Source organism: Muntiacus reevesi, chromosome 12 (genome assembly GCF_963930625.1).
Source record: "Muntiacus reevesi chromosome 12, mMunRee1.1, whole genome shotgun sequence".
Lineage (NCBI taxonomy): Eukaryota > Metazoa > Chordata > Mammalia > Artiodactyla > Cervidae > Muntiacus > Muntiacus reevesi.
Window position 1 is genome coordinate 5,504,360 of NC_089260.1, and position 16,295 is coordinate 5,520,654.

General features: G+C 41.5%; 1 protein-coding gene across 3 annotated transcripts in view; it reads right to left on the reverse strand.

Moving 5' to 3' along the window:
* Positions 1–4,296: 4,296 nt before the first annotated feature.
* The window catches only part of RMDN1 (regulator of microtubule dynamics 1), a 34,399-nt gene continuing 22,400 nt past the window's right edge, over positions 4,297–16,295 (reverse strand). For all 3 annotated transcript variants that reach the window (XM_065902770.1, XM_065902772.1, XM_065902773.1), the window contains 6 exons: positions 14,522–14,611; positions 11,558–11,613; positions 9,654–9,741; positions 8,213–8,243; positions 4,986–5,119; positions 4,297–4,420 (listed from right to left, as the gene is read on the reverse strand). In XM_065902770.1, coding sequence (XP_065758842.1) covers positions 4,370–4,420; positions 4,986–5,119; positions 8,213–8,243; positions 9,654–9,741; positions 11,558–11,613; positions 14,522–14,611 — 450 coding nt within the window. In that variant the 3' untranslated portion in view covers positions 4,297–4,369. The remainder of the gene's footprint in view (positions 4,421–4,985; positions 5,120–8,212; positions 8,244–9,653; positions 9,742–11,557; positions 11,614–14,521; positions 14,612–16,295) is intronic.

Genomic DNA, 16,295 nt, shown 5'->3' on the forward strand with positions numbered 1-16,295 from the left:
TTCATCATCAAAGGCATTTACTGAACTACAAAAATGTATAACAATCTGATGTGAATGATATTAATGCTGCTTTAGCAAGTGGGGCTTCCTTATTAATATAAAAATTTAAATTTCCACTTGTATCGTTATTTCAATATACACTATAAATTTCATTAACTTAAAATTTTTTTTTAACCATGGAACTGACATCTTAGAATGTTACCAGTAACATATTTCACTGAGTACATACAGACAATACTAGGATACAATTTAACTTCTCTGAACAATACTTTTTGCTTTGCCAAAACTTTATTTTTCTACATATTTAGATTATGTTCTGCATTTTTATTCAGAATTCCTAGTAAAGATGAAATAAAAGTCCGTGATCCACTTGGTTGAATACTTTTCCCAAATCCTCATTCCTGACTTTCTAGTTATTCTCATGCCTAAAGAATAAAGAACAAGAGAACGCGTGTGTAGGACAGAGTGCGTGAGCGGGCGCCCCGGCTTCGAAAGGGCCGCCTGACGCAGGCCGCGAGGGCGGCGCCGCTGAGCAGTTCGCCGAGAAGGCAGCGGCTGCCGCCCAGCGCGCAGACAGCCGGGTGGCGCCCGACCGGCTCAGGTGCCCACGCCCGGCCCGCTCCAGGGAGAGCTTACTGAACCACAGGCGGCCTCGGAGCGGAAACCAGCGTCCCGGAGAGCGCGTCAGGCTGCCGTGCTATTCCTGGAAATCCAGGCCTGGAGGCGGGATACCCCTGCCTGCCTTGGCACACGCGCTCAGAGGCCGGCCCAGCGCCCTTCGCGCCAAGAGTTAAACGAAACAGCCGCCCTCCAGCCTCAGACACCTCGCTTCTCCCGCTTTCAAAACTCGGCAGGTTGGTGTGCCAGCCGTGCTCCAGGGAATACCCTCTCTGTTCACGAAAAGGCCCCTGGATGGTATGTAGCGTCTGGACTGGGGCGACTCCAGGTACCTGACAGGAAGCCACAGCTGCGGACCTCCCGGGATGCGGAACCTGACGGCCGTCCCTTGGGGGCTCCCGAGCGTGACCGCGGCGGCGGGCGTTCTGGAGCCGCCTGGACGCGCTGTCCTGGCGCTGCTGTCGGGTCATCCGTGTCGGGAAGCCTGACCCGGGCCCGAGAGAAGCCTGTCTCAGGCTTGTTGAGTCTGCATATTTGGTTGAACCTCAGAAGACTCTGGTCGGCATTACAGCATCAAACAGAAATGTTCCCTGGCTGAAGTAGGTAACAAAAAACTGAAAAGGCGGCGGAACCCAAGCCAGTAACAGGAAGAGCCCAGAAGCGGCACCTTCTGCCCTCGCTTCCGCAGCACACACGCTGCAGTGGGAACACGAGTGGCATCTCCGAAATTTCCAATTTTCTCTCCGCAGTCTTTGACCAAGGACAGATGTTAACAGCATTTTTAAATATTTACTGATACTCCTGGTAAATACATGTTCTTTAATCCTCAAAATTCCATTAGGTTCTTTGGGGTTTTTTGTTTTTTCCTTGTTGTAATTAAAGAGCCTGAGAAAAATCACTCTTAGAAAATCTAGAGCTAGCCCACCCAGGAGGATTTCCGGCAACAAGAGGAGAAGAGCCGCCCTCCAGTCCAGCGCCTGCTCGCTTTCTTACAAGGCGACGGGTGCAGGAGAGGCGGCTGTGGTCACCGGAGCCCGTGTCTGTGGTGTGTTTAGACGACGCTGCAAACTTCTGTTGACACGGGTGTGGGGATCCAGGCCTCAGACTAGCAGTCGGCTCTGGAACACAAGCGCCGCATCAAGTGGGCGCCGCGCGGCAGGGAAGTCACGGGGCCCGGGGCTCGCTCCCGGCAGCAGCGGTTCTCAGCCAGAGCGGAGAAACGCCAGGGGCAGCGTGAGCCCGGGAGGTCAGGCCCCGGGGCAGTCCAGAGAGGCTGAAAACGCAGTCAGAATCGCAGGGAGGAACCACTGCTTGGAGAAGGAAGTTTTATTCCTCTGTAGAGGGGCAAGAGAAACAGCAGCTCCATAAAAGACCCAGCGACCACGCTCCTGGACGTTTGTCCCAGAGAGGAAAAGTATGTTGATATAACTGATAGAAGTCATACCTTATGTTCATAGCAGCCAGTTTGGGAACCCCCCAAATGCCCCAAGGTGGATAGTTTAAATGACCTGGGGCACCATACAATGAGCTACAACCAACAATAAAAAGGAACTGTTGACTAAAGTTAGATGGATCTCAAGTGAGTTATGCCGAATGAAAAAAGCCAATCTCAAAGGACCACATTCTGTATGATTCATTTATATAATGTTTTTGAAATGACAGAATTATAGAGAACTAGAGAAGTAGCAGCGGTGGTCAGGATTGGGGTGGTGGCCGGGAATGTCTGTGACGTGAGGGACAGCACCGTCTCGCTGATGGACAGTTCTGTCTTCACTGTGGCAGTTACAGAAATCCACCCACGTCACACTGCGCAGATCACACGCGCGAGATCACTTAGAAGTGGTCAAGTCTGAATGCCGTCTGTGGACTCTACAGCCTCCTGGCTCTGACACCTGTTGCCTTCGAGGACTGAGGGCAGCAGCCGCAGCGCCTTTCTGAGAGTACTTTTTGGCAACTTCTTACGAATCTATTTCAAAGGAAAAAAATTGTAAACAGCTCTAAATAATATCAAAGACTGATCCTCCCCTCCATAAAAGGCTTTATGACTAAAAGAAACCTTATTTTACAAAACTATTTCATTTTGTAAATTACTGAGGGTGTTACTGAACTAATCCAAACCCCTTACCTCCCATTATTAAACACACACACAAGTCATTCCTCCAGAAAATGACATTCAAAGTCACTCTAAAGAGAAAACTGAAAACGAAATTTCAGATGAAAATGCTAAACACAGGAAAAACAAAAAACAGTAAAATCCTTTAACACAGTATACTAGTATGAATTTAAATAATAATTGCAGACATGAAAAAAATCCAAATTAGAAATCAGAACTGGAACAAAAAACATGAAGATGTGAAATGCCTACTAACTTAAATCAGGGGGGAAAAAATTGTAGACAAACATCTCAAAAGTGAAGACAAGCAGTATCTATCAGAGAAAGTGATAAATATAAACGTCAAAGAAGATCTAATATACATATAAGATGGAACAGTGTTTCTCTAAAGGTGGGCCAGTAAGGCCATTCTGGAAGGAGGGACAGTTTGGAAGACAATTGCACTGGCCTTTTAAAAAAGTCAATGCTGTGAGAGAAAGATGGGTTATACTTCTAGATTTTAAAACTCGGGTGGAAAGTTAAATTCAACGTATGATCTTTGAATCTTGGTTTCTAGAAGTATGTGAGACATGTTGGGACATTTAAGGATAGTTGAATATGGCTGGATATTAAGGAATTGCTGTTAACTTTCTAGTTGTAATATGAATTTGTGTTTGTTTAGAAGGATGTCTTTACTCTGAGACAATGAATGCTGAAATATTTAGGGATGAAATATGTCTACTATTTCAAAAGTTTACAGATACACGTAAATACATGAATATATACATACATAAGTAAAATATAGCAAAAGATTAGCAGCTGTTGAATCAGAGATGGGTATAAATAGTCCAGTACTTTGAGTTTTTGCTTCCGTTTGAAAGTACACATGATAACCACGAAGAGTACACACCCACATTGAATGTTTTCCCTTTGAGAACACTCCACCTAGACACTCTCTCAGATGTCTCTAAGTGAGTCAAGATACTGCTGCTCCCAGCACTTCGGGTCTGCACTCGTTGCATCCCAGGGATCACTCTAAACACCCTCGTCTCCATTTCTCCTTGAGTTCCACGTTCCTTTCACCCACTAGGAAATAGAGTGGGCTTGCCTAGTGACAAAATCAATCCACTTTTAAGACTACCTCACGTTTTAAAGAAGAAACCACTCCATTTTCAGCCCTCCTGACGGAGCTCTTTCCTTATGCAGGCTGGCTCCAAGACACATCAATTAACTGCGTTATTCCAAGAACCCCCATCGTGCCGAGCTCCTCGCTCACTGTTGCTTCCCTGCAAGGGCTCAGCTTTGAATCAGTCAACTTGAAAACGCACCCCGCGGCAGCCAGCGCACCCACCCTGTAGCTTTCCTTCCCTGATCCCCATCCTGACGTGGTGCCGTCCGCCCTAGAAATCTCACGCCCTGCTGTGTCGCTGGCATCTCGGGCGCACTCATCTCTGCCTCTGAGCCATGGAGACGCCTCTGCCACTCTTGTGGAATCGTTTCTTTTGCCTTGTTATTTGTAAAGAAATCTAGAATTTTGTATATTTGTTAAATGGTCACAACATTAAAAGAACAGCCAGAGAACAGTGATACTTAATGTATTTATTATCTTTAAAATCTGATGAAAAGGCAATGCTTCTTAGCTACTTCATTGAAAAATTCTCAGTTCTTGTCACTGAAGCCTGTGAGTAACTGAGCAGCTTCCGTCTGTACCTAAAATGGAAGAACGCACATTATAAACAAACGGTACAGCCCAGAGATCGACTCGTGAAACAAGTTCATAAAGTACTTTCTGAGAGTTTCAGAACAGCAGGCTAGTACACTAAGGAAAACTTCTTAGGGAACTCAGAGGTGAGACTCTTAGAGAACTCTCACATTAGCACACATCCCTGCCTTTTATGTTTTAGAAATCTGATCTGATCTGTTATGTATAGATATGTCAAACAGGAATGATTCTATACTGGGCTGAGTAATTCATACATGTTTGTTGATAGTAACTAAGTATTTGCTATGCGTGTGTTCGGTCGTGTCCAGCTCTTTGCAACCCCATGGGCTGTAGCCCGCCAGGCTCCTCTGTCCATGGGATTTCCCAGGCGAGAATATTGCAGTGGACTGCCGTTTCCTTCTCCATAAACATTTGCTGTATACATTTGAAACCAGCAGTCTTATTTAATAACATGCACTGGGACAATGGCACTTTTGAAGCAGTGCTTGAGTCCACTTTCCTTAGCGAGCCTCAGCGGAGGCCTGTCTGCCTCGGTCTCTGGAGACGCGGTACCTGCTTATCCTCCTCTGTGTGCGCTGGGTGCTCCTTGGCTTTTGTCAGCCAGAAAGCAGCGAGCTTTCTGTTGTGCAGCTTCAAATACGTCTTTCCTAGAAGGAGCAAGTTTTTGCTGTAGAAGTTTGGATCCACTGTACATAAGAAAGAAAAAGAATTTACATTTTATCTCCGATGAAACAGTATTGCTCCTATTTTGAAAGGCTTAAAATTTTCTAAAATGCCAATTTCTAAAATTTTCTAGATGCCAATACAGTAACCCCAAGACCCATTCTGAGAGCGCACACATTCGTGAGTCCGGTTGGTTCCTAAGTCCAACAGAGTTAGCCTAGGTAGCCAGCTAACACAATGGACTATGTAGTACTGAACTGGAATACTTTTCACACAAATAATACATAAAGAAACATTTTAATCCTACAAGTGCACTACAGCTGCTGGCATCCAGGGGCTGGCGCTGAGCGGACAGGCAGAAAGAGCTACTTTCTGGAGGAGGAGGAGGAGGGGAGACGGCAGAGCTGAAGGTTCGTCAGCGAGAGGAGATGGCAGCTACGGCCCTGCTGCTTCCGGACCTCCGGGGCTTGAAATAAAGATCCCACACCACCACACCGACACGGCGCTGCCCGGCACACGGAAGCACGCCCTTCTGGGGACGCGCATGTGACCGTGTACAGAGAACACGTGACCCAGCTTCCCTGTCTTAAAGCTCCCAGCTTCAAAGTCTGGGTGAGGGACTTACTGTAATACGCTCGGCTAGTGAGGGTCTCCTTTGCTCAACTATTCCTACCAAAAAAATTTGAGAGAATTACTATTTTTTGAGTGTCTACTTTGTGCTAGCCATTTATATTACACACATTTCTTATTTTCACAGAAATTTTATAAAATCGGTTCTCCATTGAACAGACGAAAGCCCGAGGGGGTCCGGATGACAATACGCCCACCTCTTTTGTTCTCTGGATCCTAAATGCCCAGAACAGTGCCTCGAAATGATGCAGTATGTCCCTGCTGCCTGAGTAAATGAAGTCCTGATGGTATGATGGTATGAGAGAGAGAGAGAGAGAGAGAGAGAGAGTGTGTGTGTGTGTGTGTGTGTGTGTGTACACACACATTTGATCAGCCTTTATTGAGCGTGGGCTAGAGTGGGCTGCCATTTCCTTCTCCAGGGGACCCTCCTGACCCAGGGATCACACCCGGGTCTCCGAAGCCCGTGGGCTATGTCTGAGCACAGATGAAGTCTCTGCTCTTTTGGAATTTATAATGGAAAGCAGAGACCAGCATGAGCACACCTGAATGTAACATAAGAATAAAAGGCCTGCTTTGACAGGAGTACAAATATTAAAGTTCTATGGGAAACCAAAAAAGCAGCGAAGAGGCTACACCTGGGCTGACCTGGAGGCTGAATAGAAGCTAAACAGGAAAGTGAATACGTTTGGCTGAAGAAAAATGTGAACAGAAAGCCCGTGAATGAAAGCGCAGGGCTGTCTTCATTAGTTCTGTACAGTTTCCTCCCATCTGTATTTAAGGACCCTTCTATATTTATAATTTTTCCTGGATATGATTTATGATTAACTGCATTTGTCTCTTAACCCAAACCTGTTTTACTTCTTTAACCTGAAGATGTTTGTAAGATGCCATGCTGATGTGCGTAAGGCTTCCCCGGAGTTAGGCAGACTCACTCATTCCGGCCCCGCCTACGCCGTCCTTCGGCAAGTCTGCCCAGCGTCCCGTGCTAAGCGGCGAGGGTGCAGAGCAGGAAGACAGTCCCGTCTTCCCCGAATTTCATTTCAGACAGGGAAACAGTCACACTGTGGGCTGATAAGGGCCATGAAGGGGGAAATAAAGGGTACTAAAAGCATAGGAGGAGCTTCTAAACCGAACATCAGCCATGAGGAAAGGCCCCAAGAGGAGGTGACCATACAGTGAGGCCTGGAGGTGACGAATTACCGAGGGCCATTTTAGCTCCACAAAAGCATGAGCGTGTTCTTCTCAGCAACCCAAGTGCTTAAGTCTCCTGAGGTGCTTTTCTAACTTTGTGATTATACTTCTAAGTTTCTTTGAGAAAACTGCATCCCCACATCATACCCATGACACGTAACAGTACCATCATGAGAGGACATCATTGGAACGTCGTTAGCAGTAAATGAGAATTAACACATTACAGAGAGAGCTAACATTCAGACAAAATTCTTTAGAAGAAACATGTTTCAAAAATGTTTTGCTATCATGAAAGCACCTGAGCAAGTCCATATGACTAGGCTCTCAAATTTAGTAAATTGTTTTAATCTTCTTCTGATTAAGTTTTATAGAAATATATTGGCAATGGTTTTTTTTGGGCGGGTGGGAGGTTGTATTTGGACATTAGGCTTCTGTCTCTGACATCTCTAGTTTCTGCCGTTAGAAAGGATAAACGTAGGCTGATGTTTTCTAGGCTGGCTGTTTCTTCAAAGTAAGAGTAACAGCAAACTCTTCATCACAAAAGACTGTCTGCAATGGAACAAACACTGACCTGGTTTACAGCAGAGAGTTCTCATTTAAATGCCATCTGAAATCTGCTAAGACAGTTGATCTTTAAAAAGCACTTTTTGTAGCTGTGTAAGGCTGACAGGTGTTGACTAGACTTGCTTTTGTGATCGTTTCATGATGTATATGAATATCAAGTCATGTTGTACACATGAAGCTAATAGTGTTACATGTCAATTATACTTCAATTTTAAACAATAAAAATTTTAAATGAAGATAAATACATGCTTCTGATTAGCTGTGTGATCTTAAATAAAGAGTTAATCTGTCAACGCCTCCTCCCAAAAAGGAAGGCTGAATTACATCAAATGAAGGATCATTAGAACTGCAGCTCTAAATTCAGTAGTAAGTCTATTTCTCAGGTGATCTTTACTAAATAAGGACTTTAAAAAATTACTTGAGGACTTCCCTCATGGTACAGTGGGTAGAAATGCAGGGGACACGGGTCCTACCCCTGGTCTGGGAAGACTCCACAAGCCGCGAGACCTCTCGGCCCGGGCGCCACACGAGAAGCCGCCACAGTGAGGCCCAGGCACAGCAGAGCTGCCCCCACTCGCTGCGACCCCGCTGCGACCAGCGGGGGGGTCACAACGAAGCAACGAAGACCCCGCACACCCATAAACAAAGAAATAATTTAAAAAATAATTTTGTTTAAAAATTGCTATTACATGTCAGACATTCATACAGTTATAGGAAATAAAAAACGTTACCTTGCTCTGCCCTGTGAAAGTAGCCTAGGGCCTGTCAAAAACACAAAAGCCCAGATACATTGAAAAGGATTAAAACAGAGTCAGTATTAAAAAGCATTTTCCTACATTAAATATAAGATCTATTCCTACATTAAATATAAGATCTATTCCTACATTAGATCTACTCCTACATTAAAAGATCTACTCCTACATTAAATGCAAGATAGGAAGTAAATCAAACCATCCTGAAAGAATGATCCCCTTAAAAAACAGTAACAGTCAATTCATCAACAGTGGGAGTTAATACAGCAAAATTCAACATAACACTATGAAATCATCAGAATACAGATTACAGTTCGTGGCCCATTTCTAGTAATGACTTGACTGTTACTCAGAACTTGGACTGAAACCAGCATCATAAGGAAAGAGGCAAGATCATTATCATGTACAACTCAGATTATTCTGACATTTTTCTTCTTAGATCAGAACAGTGGCTTTATGAATAAAAACAAGGTAAAATCAAAAGCTGTGTTTACAGGGATACACAGGTGGGCCAATGCATCTGTAAGAGTCCTTTGTAACTGAAATCCCTACATAAGATGTTCGTGTCAGCCTGAAAGTCCCTGCCAATTCCTTTTTGTCCCACTTAAACTGTTTTCATAGCACGTTAACTGACACTTGATCTTTTAGATACATAACTAATTTGTCATAGTAGAGATGATTGTGTCTTTTTTGTGACAATGCATTCTTTTTAATAAAAACAAATATTTCACAACTCTGTTCTGATTATACAACTAAATATTCTTGACATCAAATTCTACACTATAGCTTCCCAGAAAGCACTGTGATACAAGCTCATGATTCAAGTATTGGGAAATCTTTTTTAACCACCTCCTTCCTTACTCTAAAAATTTTGTGATAAGTAAACCCAAAATATGTGCCCTGAAATCCCTTTCAGGTTTTATTTTTAACAGGAAAAGCGAAAGACCTTAGAAATGAGACTATAAGCCTTTCAAGCCTGCTTTTATAAAATGTTGTAAGTACTATCTATCAATAGAAACATGCTTTAATTCCCAGACAGACGGCTGTTACCTTACAGAATCTTTGCCGGCCGGGCCACTAGGGAAGCCTAGAATGTGTCCCTAAAATATACTGGGAAGCAACTGCGTATTTCCTGCTCTATTTTATGATTTTCATATGGTACAGATTTCAAACAGAAAATGCAGGTAGCTTTTGGGCATGGGGTTCTTTAGCTGCAGTATACCAGAATGCTCAGCCATTCAGCTAAGGGGAAAACCAGCAGTCACCATCACGGATCGTAAGCACTAGCCTCTGGGGAAGGGCTGCACGGGCCGGGGGAACGCGCCGGCGGCCCTCACTGCTCAGAGCTCGGATACGCGGACACCGCAGAGCGGCCCAGCGTTAAGAGAGCAGTACTAACCGACAGGAGACCTCACACTACCTCCTCGTAGGTGGCGCTGGGCGGAGCTGCAAACAGCACTTTGGCAATCCTCCTCTGATACCAAGGCATCTCAGCAAATGTGTAACACCTACAGGGAAAGAAACGACACATATATTCAAATTGCACCGTCTTTTTCTCTCTTAAAGAGAACTAAGCATCTTAACATGTATAAAAGGAATCTTCTACTGTATATTTAAACAGCTTTTACTTCTCATAATATCCAGTAGGTTAACATTTATACTGAATTACTTAGAGACTTATTTATATTGATCCATCGATCGTGGTCTATTTCGCGACTAGGTGTGAGCTACATTTACACTAGTGATGGTGATACGGTGTATCGGTCACCACTGAGCACTCACTTTGTGCAAAGTGCTGAGCTGAGTGCCTCTCTCATCTACCCCTTACAATAATAAAATGAGATAGAATCATTACCCCTATTTTTTTACATAAAGGCTAACTCAAGAGAAGTTTTTAAAAAAACAAGAAAAATAACAAAACATGGGATACCTAAATGACAAGAGCAACCAGCAAGGCTACAGGTGTGAAAGCGTGTGGCAATAACGAACATCCGACAGCAGAGGAGGCCGGTGCGGCTCATCCGTCTCACACACACAGCGCCTGGCCACCCACCCGCCCTGAAGAGCCTTCCCCGCTCGCCTCCCGCCCCCACCAGCAGCCCTCGGCTCCTTCCAGGCGCAGGAGCCCCGCTCAGTGTCACGTGGCCGCCTGGCGAGGGGGCTGGGGGAGAAGGGACACGTGGGTCTGTAGGGCTGAGGCCCCTGCTGTCCGCCCGAAACCCTCACAGCATCGTCAACCAGCCACACTCCAGGACAAAATAAAAAGGTTAATAAAAAAAGTAACATCAAAACTCTCGACAACTTTCTGAAATAAGGAGGAAAAAAGTGTTCGATCTTTGACTAAGGTCTGAGGTCCTTGAGGAAGAAACTGTAGTTCATTCACATCTGGTCACCAGCATCTGAATTACTGTCCCTCAATTACCATTAATTCTCACTCAGTAAGTGTTTCGTTAAACATGTCCTCTATCCAGTATTTACTTCTCTTTTAAAAGGTATTTCCTTCTCTTTAAAGAGAGTTTGATACGGGACTTTGCACTGTTACCCCTCACAGAAGACAATCAATACTCAGCTCTGTAGACCAACTGTAAAGAAAATGGTGGTAAACCTAAGACTCTCAAACCAGTAAGAATTGAACACACTGGTGTATGCTCACACCGGCAAAATAAGGATGTGCTTTGAGCAGAGATTACAGAAAAATGGAAAGATACTGAAATTCCTCAGATGAATCACACTGTATCTGACACACGTTGAAGATAAAAAGACCCTCTGAGGCCATCCTATTTATTGTATTACTATGTAGTAGCTTAATCCAGTCCATTCAGTCTGGTAAACAAGAATAATCTTCCCCAAAAAAGGGAATCTAAGGTTTAATGAAAAGTTTAAATGCCTTTTTAATCTTAGTGCCTGTTTCTAAATAATCTGAATAACAATACTTAACAAAATCACAATCAAACTTAGTATTTTCTAAATACTAAACACTAAATGGACTTCCCTGGTGGCTCAGATGGTAAAGTGTCTGTCTACAATGCGGGAGACCTGGGTCGGGAAGATCCCCTGGAGAAGGAAATGGCAACCCACTCCAGTATTCTTGCCTGGAGAATTCCATGGACAGAGGAGCCTGGTGTCCAAGGGGTCACAAAGAGTCAGACATGGCTGAGCGACTTCACTTCAAACACTAAATAACCAGTACAGCTGTAAGTTAATCTAATGGATTAAACACTCTTGACTCTCAAATAATATTTCAAACATTTTACTTTTTTATATACTACAAAATAAGATCATACTAAGTACCATTGAAATATTTATTTCAAGAAATTTTCTTACCAAATACCCATAAGGTGAATTGAAGTAGCATCTTTAGGGTTCAGCTCGATTGCTTTCTAACAAGAAACGAGAAAAGGAATCATATTTGTTTTCTAAACACCAGTAAGTACTTTACCATATTGCTGACAAAACCCATGATTTATTTTAAAAATTGCAACCCAGAATTTCAATTTTTCTATGATAATCAACACCAATTTTCTTCCTTTTGACTCTTTAATTAAATTTCAGCACACTATTACTTACTTATACTTAGGTTACTATTTTATAAGATTCAGAAACTGACAGTAGGATGTAGCCAAGAGTAAAGAAAACAAAATCTGTAAATGAATCTAATTTGAAAACAGTAACAATATATAGCTCTCAGTTATATCTTCTAGATTAAAAGAAAACTAAATAATAAAGTTCTTTGTGGCAAGTCCTATATGATTGTTAAGTGAAATTATTCTTTGTTAGAAAACAAAATACATAATGTTAGAAAAGTCTCTTCCTATGTGCAAATTTGATTTAACTTCCCCATCTATATTTAACAAAGGGAGAATCAACACCACTTATTCAAAGAATTCATTAATAGAATAATTATATACAATATAAAATATATTGATAGTCTCCCTAATTTCTATTTACTATGTGGAAGTCCTATGTGAATTAATGTAAAGCATAAACTACAGAATAACTTAAAAGAAATTATTCCTCTAGTTTTCATTATTTTGTTGAAAACCACTAAGAAATCTCACGGATTAATGTTAATCCTATTAAAGATTAAAGAAAAAAAACCCTTTTTAAAAAAATTAAGACTTCCTAGCTTACACTTTTGTATAAAAACACATCTTCACTTTCAGTTGATAATGTGTGAAACACACATTTTTAAGTGTCTGTACTGGTTCCTAGAGTGACTCTGAAGCCAGACTAATAGGGTTCAAATCACAGCTTAACGACCTCTAACTTTATGACCTTAACAAGTTCTATATTCTTTCCAAGCCTGAGTTTGCTCTTGTACAGAATCAGGAAAGCAGTACACCTACTTAGAAGGTTGTGATAAAAATTAAATGAGCAAGCTAACAGGAGGGGCTTCACACAGTGATATTTTCTATCATCAGAATCATCATTATTTTTACTTTTTTGTAAGTTTCAGACCCTTTATTACGAACACTGATTATAATGTTAGTAATGGGAGAGAGAATAGCTAAAATAAGGCTAATCACGTATGACTTGGTGGAAATCTTGTTACCAATAATATACGGAGGAATCAGCATTGACTTAATTTTGACTTTTCTATAAATAAAGTTATGTGCTTTACACATCAGAATATATTTTAAAGTATATTCAGCTCATATTCTAAGCAGCCTTTCCAAATCAGAGTTCCACCAGAAAATTAAGCCCTACAAAATATTATACAAGTTACTATATTTTCCATTCTGCCAAGAATGGTACAGAGTTGGTCCATTTGGATGCAAAGGAAAGAAGCTAACTCATCACATACAGCTGATGCCTTGGGGAATTACAGTTTAAGTTATTTACTTTTGGGATGTATTCAGAGGGGTTATACCCAAGCAAACCTTTTCTTTTATAATCCTTTCTGTCGTAAGTTTAAGTGTCTTCAAAAACAATACAAAGATAGTAATTCCTTATGGCTTTAGATGTAATAATGGAATCTGAAATAGAAGTAGTTTAAATGATCTTTTAAGTATGTAAATACTAAACACTGTCATTTTAAAAATATAGCTAATATACATACTTAAAAACACTGTTTATTTTTAAATAATCTATAGTCTTTACAGTTTCTCTGAAGTATATATTAATTTACTGTATGCAGTATTTCATCATTCACTTGGAAGTTATTTGTCAGGTACTTCTACAACCCAAGGCACAAAATAATTTAAGTGATTTATCTAATGCCACTGAGATTCTATTTCACTGAATCTCTAAGATAACATAAAAGTTATGACACACCATTATTTATACCACTAAGAAAAAAGCACTGCTGATTATATATAATGCAATCTGATTTCAAAGGTCTTAAAATGTGAAAAATCTATATTACTAAACTCAAATATATATGTAGGTATATCAATGTATATGTGTACGAATGTGTGTGTGTGTATATACATGTATATATATAGTATCGATGCCCAAATAAGAAGCTAGGTCTCCTGACTCCTAGTCCAAAGCTCTTTTGTGCTACTCATTACAATAACTAGGAATTGAATCAGTAACAATAAATATGTTCGTTTTCATCACCTTCTCTTAATTTGTATTTTTGAGATGGTCTATAATAGCAAAGATAAATAGACTGGGTTTTTAGCTGCAGCTTTTTTGTTGATTGTTTTCAGACAATAGAATAACGTGTAAGCACAACATGAAATATACAAATTCCGGGAGAATTTCTGGCACCTAAGGAAGAGCTTACTATAATAAGTAAATGAATTTTGGAGGAAATATTAAAAGTCAGAGATCATATATAGTACTATTATCTCTGCAAGTGGTATGCCGATTATATTAGACTGCTGGATGAGACCATACCTCCTGGCACTCAGGACTTTGTATAAACCCCTCTCACGTTCCCTGGTCTTGGCCAAATGACTTGTTTAGGTCGAAAGATTATTACTAAGTGTGATGCAAACATGCTTGATAAAAGCCTGCACAGTGGAACTTTTCCCCTGGCACGCTCACTCTTGGAAGCAGCAACTGTGCTATAGAGAAGTGTGGGCCACACTACTAAACGATGAGCAGAAAAGTAGAGATGAGAGGGTATCTTGTCCACTCCTGTCCGAGCTGAGGGTCCAGGTGAAGGAAGCCCTTTAAATGAGCAGCATGGAAGCACCACTGTGCAGTTAGCCACAGAATTCTGAGGATAGTCTGTCATTGTTTTAGGCCACTACGCTTTAGGTAGCTTGCTATACAGTGAGAAATAAGTGAAACAGAAATCTATTCAGAAAACTAATGACTTTTGAAGTCTATCAATACCTCAAAATGCTCCTTGATAATGTAGGCATTTGCAATTTTAGCCTTGATTCCTTCATAATCTCCAGCATCACTAATACAGATTGCATACCACTAAAAACAGAAGAAACAAAGGTGTAAGAATACTAATATTCAGTAATATCCCATTCAATACCAGGTTGCAATTCCTCAGTAGTTATTCTCATTTAACAAAAAGCTGAGCACAAAACCTGTATTAAACATACTAGAATATACAAAGAAAAAGTAGACATAGCCCTTAAGGAACTTAAGTTAGGACATGCTTATAGAGAACTATAATATAAGACAGAGCTTAGTGAATCTCTAAGAAAGCTACCAACACAATGGGGATATAATGATTCATATTTATGGTATGAATACAAATTTAGAAAAACGTGCAACTTAATAATTATCATTTTATTTTCTCAACCTACTTTATGGGAACTGTTTCTTACTTCACACCCACATTGCTATAGTAATAATGGCCATATTTGTCAATCGTGACTTTGTCCTCATGCCCACGGCTGGACAACAAACCCAAACTGAGACAATCTGAGTTTCTTCTCTAAGAACTGAAGCCAAATATCCAAGCTTCATAAACCCAGGTGCTGTGGAAAGTCACAGATTCAGGATGAGAAATGCAAATCAAAACTACAATGAGGTACATCACCTCACACCAGTCAGAATGGCCATCATCAGAAAGTCTACAAACAATAAATGCTGGAGAGGGTGTGGAGAAAAGGGAAGCCTCTTGCACTGTTAGTGGGAATGTAAACTGATACAGCCACTATGGAGAACAGTATGGAGCTTTCTTGAAAACTAGGAATAAAACGACTGTATTCTTGGGCATATACCGAGGAAACCAAAATCGAAAAAGACACATGCGCCCCAGTGTTCACAGTATCGCTATTTACAGCAGCTAGGACACGGAAGCCACCCAGACGTCCAGCGACAGATGAACGGATAAACATGTGGTACATGTATACAACAGAATGGTACTCAACCACAGAAAAGAACAAATGTGAGTTAGTTCTAGTGAGATGGATAAACCTGAAACCTGTTATACAGAGTGCAGTAAGTCAGAGAGAGAAGAGCAAATAGAGTGTATTAACCCATATATACAGGGTCTAGAAAACTGGTACTGATGAAGCTATTTGCAGGGAAGGAATGGAGATGCAGATGAGGAGAATGGACTTGTGGACACAGCAGGGGAAGGAGAGAGTGGGATGAACAGAGAAAGCAGCACCAACACATACGCACTACCGCGTGTGAAACAACTTGACCGGAATGACATGTGTGACGTATGCTCAACAACGGCTGGACAAATGTACCTTCCGTGTGCAAAGAGAACATTTACAAACATGGACCATAAAACAAGTCTCAACAAATTAAAAGGGTCTGTTTTATTCTTAATATAAACAAGAAACGGTGGTGGTGGGGATCAGGGCAGATGGAACCATGCCCTAAAGGGAGCATTTGCAAATACGTGAAGACAGAATTCAGCTATCACAATGACTCGGAGGCTCCCCTGGGGACAGTCTGATATGGCAAAGTAAGGTCCTAATCCAAAATATCAATAATGTCCCTTGGCCTCCCCACCGTGTCCATTGAAAAGCGTGTTCTAAACAGTCAGGAAATCCAGACGCTCATGGAGTCACATGTAAAAAGTTACACTAGATCTCTGCTGTCCAGCTGCTACCTATCCCCACATAAAACAGAAATAAAATGTGAGGAAAATGAGAAAATGTTTGTCCAGTGTTTTTACAACTAGGACTAAAGA